The sequence below is a fragment of the Halichoerus grypus genome, chromosome 8 (genome assembly GCF_964656455.1).
Source record: "Halichoerus grypus chromosome 8, mHalGry1.hap1.1, whole genome shotgun sequence".
In the NCBI taxonomy this organism is placed as follows: Eukaryota; Metazoa; Chordata; class Mammalia; order Carnivora; family Phocidae; genus Halichoerus; species Halichoerus grypus.
The window spans coordinates 106,772,784-106,782,926 of record NC_135719.1 but is presented as its reverse complement, the minus strand read 5'-3'; the positions used below and the strand labels follow the sequence as shown (position 1 = coordinate 106,782,926).

Sequence of the window (10,143 nt, the reverse complement as noted above, 5' to 3'; positions counted from 1 at the left end):
CCTATATACCCTTTCCTTCACACACGAATTCCCTCACTTCCAACTCCAAATATGTTCAACTAATCCTCAGCAATATTCTTGAGCTAAAATTCAGGCCTCGCCTGGATTACTGATCATAGTATTTTTGTGTGTGTGACCACAAAGTTTTGGAAGATACTCTTAAGTGCTTCTCAACGTCCAATGTTCATTCATCCTGGGTTACTTTTATCTAAAAGACAATAATCTAAAGAAGTTCTGAGGCATAAACAGTATAAATGAGCATTTCAATCTTTTTGAGGTATAATGGCACAACAGTTTTAATACAACCACCAGTCTTCACAAAATAATTTTAATACTTTGTGCCTGGGCTAGCAGCATCTTGCACTGTGACATTCCTATACATACATAAGCATTTTATCCAAGTACAAATGTTAAAAGCAGAGTAACTTAAGCAATTGCCTATACAAAGGTAAATAGACATTGTAGGTTATTTTTCTTGAATCATTTTGCTGCATAGTAAATTGCAATTACATGTCAGTATAATGTTACTGATCTATAGAATACACTTTGAACTGTGAGGTATGGCAACTCCCTATGAGAGAGCTAACATGTAAACCTGAATATTTTGATTTTTTTTTTTTTTAGCTGCCATGGATGGGTAAGACAAAAAAAAATCCAGCATTCAAAGATCCTAGAAACTTTCTAATTAATTAAAATAAAATCCTTTAGTAATTCTCAGCTATTTCCTATCATTTCCATATTGGAGCATTGTTGAATGGACAAAGATAAAGTAAATACTGAAGTGAAGCTAAGTTTGTTATGGAATTATGGATTAAGCCAGTTATTAAAAAAAAATCCGCCAGGTAACTGCTCATTTACTTTACATCAAGTTGAGATCCCGATGTGTGTGTGTGTGTGTGTATACACACACACATACATACATACATACATACATACATATATATATGCATCCCAACTTTATAATTCAAGATTGCAGTTAAATACTTCTAATTCACTTGAATTACCATGGTAATAAGACAATTAGAAACCTTATATTTTCTTAAAAATGACATGCTTAACATTTTCTGACATTACTTCTAAACTCAGATGAAGCACAAACTCCCCCCACAAAACAAATATTCTGCTTTAAAAGTTAAACAGTTGAGAGTTGGTAGCAAAAGCTATCCCGGTTTAACATTTCCACCACAGAGACAAATAAAGGTTTAACCGCTGTTTAAGCACCCAATGGATAAGAAATTAACATGAACTAATTAAAATTAGAAGGTAAGAATACTGCCATTCCAGTTTGAATATTTTCAATATTTGTTTCATACTTTTTAAAGTGGGACAGTAAAGCAGTTTTCCTGTTTTGCTGCAATTTCAGTTTAAATCCTTGCCCAGATTATGTATTTAAAATTGGATGCTATATCACTCATACATTATTCAAATTCAGAAAATAAATCATGATTGGTTAAATGTATTATAGGTAACTATCACAAAACATCCGTAGAAATAAAGGAATTCCAAAAATGGAACCAAACAGAAGAAAGACTAGAAGAACTACCAGAAGTGGTTGAACATTAGGTCGAAGAATGGATCCAAGGTAAAACAAACTTGGGGTGTTTGTACATGAAAGAAAAAATAAACTTCATGTTTTGTCCCCATTAGTACTGTACTCAAGAAGATGATAGTCCCTTTTCCTAGTGTTCAAGAGACAGTCTTTAATATACAGTGCTGGGCAGGCACTTTAGTGACAACATAAAAATTACAGTGGTTAGAAAAAGTGGAAACTTACCAGCTTTAAATTAGTAAATGACCAAATCTGTATTTTTGGCCTAACTACTAGAGAGGATATGTGTATTTAAGAAACTAATTTTAAAAAATCTTAACTCCCTCATTTTAAAACCTAAATGTACTATAATGAAGATTCTTTTAAGCAGAGTTTCTGCCGAACAAAGCATCATAGATTATTAGACTGCAAGAGAGATCTCTGCTGACCTATGTAGTGATCCAAATACAGGAAAGCTGTGTTATCTGCCAACTGGAATTTCTGAACACAATGCAAATCTTGACTCTACTATAGACTACCACGCCAAATGACCTAATCACACAACAGAATACAAGACCACAATGGGATTAATAGGCTGTTTTCAGGGTAGTAAATAGGTGAAGGGATCAGAAGAGGAATACCATCTGGGTCAACAGGAATGAACTCTTAATAAAGCAATTTTAATTTCCACTCTCCTGTTATGCTGGATAAAAAAAAGCACTTACTGTATTATCTTACACTGCAGGCAGGAAAGCAAAGAAGTAACTTGGTGTAATGGGTTATCTTGCATAGTACCTACTGGTACCAAGGGAACGTATGGAAATCATTCCCATCAGTAAAGCACCTCAAGAGAGGACTGAGAAAAGTGAGATATAAACGAGTTTTGTTTGTGCTACCCTAAATCAACTATAAAAAGTTAAAAACACTCCTCTCCTTCCTCATGGCATACTTAAAATAGCAAAAATGTTTTTCTTAGAACAATCTTTATAAATAAAAATATGGAGAATTAAGGATCCATAAAGTGACTTTGCTAATGCAAATTATGGGGGAAATTTGGATTAACTCAATGTAAAGAATTAAAACACTAATTTTAAATACAGTGAAGTTTCCACAAACCACTTTCCCCAATAAATGCATCTTCAAAGAAAAGCTGCTGAGCCAGAACAACCTCACAGAATCATTAAGACAACATAAAATGAAGGAGTAAATGTTCCATATTCCAAATAATTTACTGAGGTTTCTTTAAAGCTCAGACTGTTTTAACTAATTTATAGTTAAAAAGAAAAATTACAGAAAAATGTTTAAAACTTTGTACTGTTCTACATACTAATTTAAAGGTCGTGAGATTTATTTTTTAATTTTTTTATTGATGCAAGGCACTTTTCTTTTTTGGGCTTCATTTAGAAAAAAATAGTGCTACACTGGTTATTCTACTTAGAACTATTTTAGACAAAGAAAAAATGGGCTAAACAAACTCTAAAAAGAACAAACACAACATTTGGCTTTTAAAGAAAAAAGGAAAGTGACTCAAAAGTCTAAAACTCCTTGTTTTTAGTATCTGGTATTACCAAGCAAAATATCTTCCTTTTGTTCATTAAACTTTTTTTTCTATAGAATAAACAAATTAGGAAGATAACAGGAATGGAAGCAATACTTGGATCATGTTAAAGTAAGAAGAGTTAGCTTATGTCATGATTCAAAGATAATAAGGTATTAAGTTTAAAAAAATAAAAGGGTAATGAAGCTACTGAATTACACTAAAACAGAAATGTGGCAGATTCCTGCATTTGTTAATGTTTCCATAAGAGGTTCCATCATAAAAGTGAACTGTAAAATTATTTTTAAAATGTAATATATAGAACACAAAATGAATTTTTAGCAAACTTTAGGAAATTCTCGTTATAAATTACCCAGATTTTATAAACAAATCCCCCCTAACTTGCATTTTGTTTAAAGTAATAACTTTATATCATACAAATAAATTTCAAGTATGAAAAGTGCATTATTGCAATAATACCTCTTTGCAAGTCCAAAATTCTTGGTTTATAATAAAACTGTAAAGTGTAAAAAAAAAGAAAAGAAAAGAAAAAGAAGAAAGGAGTAAAACCATCAGTGCCATCTATTGCAGAAGTCCAACATCTTAAAATGTTGCTCAACAAGTTGCAGAGAAACACGCCTGGAAGCAACATATAATTAAAAAAAAAAAAAAAATATGACTTGTGTTTTTACCATTTTACATTATTATTGTCTCTAGTATCTTCTCCTTCCCAAATAGAAATTCACATGCTCTCTAATGTTGCTCGAGTCAGCCATTCTGTGCAGCTGCCACTTGCATGTTTCCAAAATCATCTTCTTCTTCATGTGTTCTCTTCAAACTGCCTAAAAATTATTGCACAAATATAACACATAATGGGAACTTAAACTCATTTGTTAGAATGTTAGAGCTAGTAAAACTTCATTTTCATAAAGCATTACTATGTATATGCACTATGAGAATTCCATGACTGAATTTTTAGTAAAATGTTAGTAAATTCTTTTGATATAAATTACCGAACTTTTATCTTCATAACAAGATACATTTCTCCTCTTGAGAATTAACTATGTCTTAGGTATTACAAATAACAATCACTTTTAAAACAGTTTGAAAATAGAATTGTTAAAGAGATTATGGTACCTAAATGTTTGGTTACCAAGTTTGTTCTTTAGCTACCATAAACCTATGACCTAGAACATAAAATTTAAGAGATTAATTTTATATTTGTACAATTTTATTTTGTAGATATAATTATCTTTTTGCTTTCATAGACACTGCCAAAAATATTTTTCCACTGAAGCTGTGGTTTTATTACCAAGAAGTCTAGAGCTGGGAGAAAAGATGGTATGCAAGAGATAAAGAGGAGATTTTATCTACTCTTTACATCAGAGTCTGCTAGTACAGAAATTTCTCACACTGAATCAAAGCTATCACTACATGACCAACAGTTACAATAAAAAAATTTGAGTCTCAGTGGAGGAAAACTTTAGGGGAACAATTAAACTGGTAAAGGGTCTGCTGTGTTATCTGCCTAACAATGGCACAGGCTTAAAGTTATGCCCAAAAGGTTGTGCTAGATCATGGTAATGTTAATTTAGAGAGTGGATTCTAACATGAAACTAACGTTTCACTGTAAGATTAATAAAATAAGGATATAAAGATAGTATCAAGACAATGGAATAAAGCAGAAAATATGCTAGCCATAAAGCTAAATACAGGCTATAGCTGAATTTCAGATTAAGTGCCGTACCTAGAGGTATGAGACATAACTAACTAATGCAAAGCAGAAAGTGAGGAGGTACAAATAAAGTTCTATAGGAGTTTCAAATAACTAGGGATTGGAGGAAGATTAAGTTAATCTTCATTTCTCTTGAACCATGTAAACTAAGTTTTTAAGGGTAGAAACACTGAATGTTATGCATTCTTGGTGGAGAAAAAACACAAATGAAACCATTAGTTCAGTTTTCTGGAGTGCCGATATAAAGAGGAACACTGCGAGATACCAAGATCAGAAACACCTTACTTATACTATGACGCTCTATGTCTTCTAGGAATTAAACCAATGAAGGATTCTGTACAGGAAAAAATACATCAGAACTATCTTTTGTGAAAATAGATCTGGCCACAATGTTTAGAACAGACCAAGTAAGAGTTTGGATAGGAGGCCAATATGGACCTGAAATAGAACGAGACTCAGTAAAAAAAAAAGAGACAAACAAGGGTAGCAACGTCTTAGAAAAGGAAGATAGAAGTTAAAAGATTTTGAGCGCTGGGGCGCCTGGGTGGCTCAGTCGGTTAAGCGGCTGCCTTCGGCTCAGGTCATGATCCCAGGGTCCTGGGATCGAGCCCCGCATCGGGCTCCCTGCTCTGCGGGGTGCCTGCTTCTCCCTCTCCCTCTGCCTGCTTCTCTGCCTACTTGTGTTCTCTCTATCTCTCTGTCAAATAAATAAATAAAATCTTTAAAAAAAAAAAAAAAGATTTTGAGCGCATGCTTGGATCACTAACTTTGAAAATAGGGGAGGGAGTACTCTGACATAAGGAAGAAAGGGAGAAGGGATTGAAATACTGATGACAAGAGAAAAATGAGTAGCTCACGTTAGTCACCGTACTTAATTTGAAATATGCTTTTATTTATTAACCACCTTTTATTTTTATTAAGATCGCCTGAATATACTTAGAGCCCCTTCTCCAGATCCCTTATTTTAATCTTTACAGCAGTTATACTACTTAAAGACTTAAACTAAACCAAGCAGAAGTTTGATCTTCGAGCTAATATATTCTATTAACCAGGGACAGTGGTGTACACACAGCAGAAGCTCAATATAATATACATGTATTCTTTATAAAATTAATTTGCAGTTATCTTGTGTGAAATTCAATAGTCTACCCAAAGTTTTCTAAACAATTTAAATTGTTCAGTATAACTTGTAAAGAGCAAAAGATGCTTTCTACCTTTTATATCATCATCTTTCTCCCCAACCTTCTCCAAAATGACAAAAAATCCTTACCTGTGGGTCCAGAATGAACAGATAATGACCTTTCTATCTGGAGTGGTGACATCATCTGTATTGTTAATTTTGCTAGGTAGATGGCTTCATATTCCTAAAAAATATTTAATTAACGTGAATATACATTTAGATTCTTGGGTACCCAAAAGAGTGATTAATGCGTATATTATCGGTATTCTTAGTTTATACTGAAATATCTGGTGCCATACTGTTGTAAGAGAAATGCAAGTTTAGGGGCACCTGGGTTGGGTGGCTCATTCTGTTAAGTGGCTGACTTAGTTTCAGTTCAGGTCATGATCTCAGGGTTGTGAGATGGAGCCTGGCATCAGTACAGAGTCTGCCTGTCCCTCTCCTTCCCCCTCTGCCACTCTCCCCACTCACTCCTTTCTCTCTCAAATAAATAATTAAATATTTTTTAAAAGGAGAAATGCAAGTTAAAAATTCCTATCTCTTAAAAAAATAAAATTCCTATCTCATACTTTCACATTTATTGAAGAAACTATAAATCAAGTCAGTTTAACAGCTTGCACTAGGGTATCATACACTGAACTGCTAGTCAGGCAGTATCTGTTCTCTGCCGCTGGGGTGTTAGTTATATGATCTCTAATTTCCTCTGTTAAAACACACACACACACACACCCCCCAAAAACCCAAAAATGCTCATAAAATAATTGTAAGAATAAAATGAAATAAAATTCAGTGAAGATAAAATGTTATACAGTTGAAAATATTTTTAAAATGAGAGTAATATAAAGCATTTAATGGATTCAAATATATATTTGGTTTTCTAATTCCTTAAAATTAATCGTCCTTGGGGTGCGTGGGTGGCTCAGTTGTTAAGCGTCTGCCTTCGGCTCAGGTCATGATCCCAGGGTCCTGGGATCGAGCCCCGCGTCAGGCTCCCTGCTCCACGGAAGCCTGCTTCTCCCTCTCCCACTCCCCCTGCTTGTGTTCCCTCTCTTGCTGTGTCTCTCTCTGTCAAATAAATAAATAAAATCTTAAAAAAAAAAATTAATAGTCCTCTACTTCCAAAGATGGAAGAATAAAGGCATTCCTATCCCTCTCTCCTTTCTGAAAACAAAAAATAGAGAACTCCTTATCTGATGAAAGTAGGAAACATCCATAACCCTGAATAAGAGAATGAAAAGAACTGATTACAAATTGGTCAAAATAGTGGTTACCTTTACAAAAGGAGAAAGAGTGTTTGTGGTTAGGAAGGGGTAACACAAGGGCTTTTGGGATCCTGGCATATGTTCAATTTCTTGACCTGATGGTGGTTACATGGATGTTTGTTTACATTTTATGCCTTTTCTGTATGTGTATTACATTTATTTTTAAATGGAACCAGACCAAGGTAGGCATACAAGATGCCTGATTGCAGAAATTAGGCAGAATGGATACATTTCAAAGTGCTCCAAAAAAAGATGGTGGATCTAAGATAAATCTAACAAGCCCTTGCACAGTATTATAGGAAATATGAGTGGGCTGTGGGGATGAGGTAGGGCATATTAAGGAAAATGTGAATGCCCACACATGCCGTTTTTGCAAGAAGCAGGGTACATGTATGTAGCCAAGTATCTGATCTTAGCTAAAAATAAAAACGAAACCAGTAATTCTCAAGCCTGGCTATACCTGAGGATCACCTGAGGAGTTTTAAAATACATATATGCTCAAGTCTCACCCCCAGTGATTGTCATTTAATTGGTTTAGGTTAGGTTCCCCTGGGTGGTTTTAATGTGCATGCTGTGTTTATCAATACAAACAAGAAAAACCTGTGACATAAGAGGCTCTGCTTACTCATCAAGTTAACCCACCAGAGAAAAGTGGTGAGAAAGATTTCCAGAACAAGTAGGAAAATTTAAGCTGTCTGCCTTCCCCAACCACTATCCAGGTTCCTCTCCCACAATTTTATTGTTGGGCAAATATCTGTTCCAAGAATACTTCCAGTTCAAAGATGACCAATAATCATAAAGGAACCACTGTAGTAGTTTTAGCGTAAAGATGTCACAAGGGGGAAAAAAGCAACTTTATAACCCAAAGTCACATTAAGAACAGTGTCAAGACTGCACCATGAAGCAGATGAAAATGATTAATTCCCCATGAAATCAATGAGTATGGCATTTCTTTTAAGGTTTATTTATTTGAGAGAGTGAGAGAGAGAAAGCACGAGCAGGGGGAAAGGGTAGAGAGAGAAGTTGATTCCCCACTGAGCAGGGAGCCTGATGTGGGGATCCCAGGACCCTGACATCATGACCTGAGCCGAAGGCAGACACTTAACTGACTGAGCTAGCCAGGTGCCCAATGAGTATGGCATTTCTGAGATTGAGTTCAAAGAAGAAATAAAAGGACTCACGGAAGAAATGTAACAATGAAACAGATGACATTCGAACTATTAGAGCTCAATGGGAGAGAAAAAAATAAAACCACAGAAATGAATGAATATAATAGAATCAACAAAGAGAACAGACCATACTAATTCTGGCATAATACCAATTTTCTCTTTTCTCCTCGACTGCTTCAAACTGCAAATATGCTACACTTCCTATCATTTTAGAAAACAAACAAAATCCTCCTTAATAACCCTAGCTTCCCCTCTAGCTACTGTCGTTTTCCCCTTCAAAGTATAATTCCTAAAATTATCTATTCTTGCTACCTACATTCCTCTCTTCCCATTTTCTCCTGAACTCTGAACAATTATGTTTATCCTCCCCCATCCACAAAACCTGTTGTCAAGGCCACCAATGACCTCATGTTCCTAACCTAATGTCAATTCTCAGCCCTTATCTTATTTAACCTATTATCAGCTTTTGATACAGTGAATCATTCCCCACTTTTTTAAGATTTATGTATTTATTTTGAGAGAGAGAGAAGAGGGCAGGGAGAGGGAGAGAATCTCAAGCAGACTCCCCACTGAGTGTAGGGCTCAATCTCATGACCCATGAGATCATGACCTGAGCCGAAATCAAGAGCTGGGTGCTTTACCAAATTAGCCACCCAGGTGAGCCCATTCCCTACTTCTTCAAACACTTTCTTCACTTGACTTCCCAAACAACAAGCCACCCTGATTTTCTTCCTATGTCAGTGGCCATTCTTTTCAATCTCTTCTACTAATTCCTCATCTCCCAACCCTCTACATGTTGGAGTGCATTAGGATCTGTTTTGGAAATTATTCTCTATCTGCACTCCCCTAGTGATCTCACCTAGTCTCAGGGCTTTCAATAGCACCTATATACTGATACTCCTTAGATACATGGTTCTTTCCCATGAACTCTGGACTTTATATAACTGCCTATTGTCCAACGGCCCTCTCAACCTTAAGATGACCAAAACTGAACTCGATTTTACTCCCTTCAAACCTTTTCATGCAGTTTCTTCCATATCTTCCATAAAGGCTTAGATCCATCCTAATCTCCTCTCTTCACATCCAATCCATCAGCAAATCCTGTCAGCTATACAGTCAAATAAATCCAAAATGTGATCTCTTCTCACCTCTCCCCTACTACCATTTTGGTCCAAACTAACATTTTCTTTTGACTTGTAGGGATTTGGGGGTAAGGGCAGAAGCAAGTATACTTGTTAGAAAGCAACTGCAATAATGTAGTCAAAAGAAAATTAAGGAAACAAGCCAAGCAGATATTTGGGGAAAAGCATTCTAGGTGTGGGGAGGTAAGAGCAGGTGCCTTGAAATGAGAACATGCATAGTATTTTCAAGGAATTATGAGGTCAGTGTGACTAGAACATACATAGTAAGCAGATGGGATTGTAGATTATAACTTGAGAGGTAAGGGACTACACATGTAGGGATTTATAAGCCATTATAATAAATAAGGCCTCTGGCTTTTAAGTGGAGGAGGAATAACTTCTTGTAGTAAAATTCTGCCTATGGTGCTGAGTATACCGTGTTGAATACAGGATACTGTAAATTTCATAAGAAATACATATGTTCTACACAAAGAAAACTTTAAAACACTAAAGGAAATAGAAATTGATGCGAATAAATGGAATATATTCTTAGGAAGACTAAAAATGTAAAGGTGTCAATTCTTTTTGAACTGTGAACTTAGCAGTAACTT

The 10,143-nt window shown here is 35.2% G+C and overlaps 1 protein-coding gene across 1 annotated transcript in view; it reads right to left on the bottom strand.

Annotated features, from left to right (window-relative positions):
* Nucleotides 1-269: 269 nt before the first annotated feature.
* STYX (serine/threonine/tyrosine interacting protein) overlaps nt 270-10,143 on the bottom strand; it is a 40,516-nt gene continuing 30,642 nt past the window's right edge. The window contains exons 10-11 of the mRNA XM_036098426.2: nt 6,071-6,164; nt 270-3,907 (exon numbers count right to left, since the gene is read on the bottom strand). Coding sequence (XP_035954319.1) covers nt 3,834-3,907; nt 6,071-6,164 — 168 coding nt within the window. The 3' untranslated portion in view covers nt 270-3,833. The remainder of the gene's footprint in view (nt 3,908-6,070; nt 6,165-10,143) is intronic.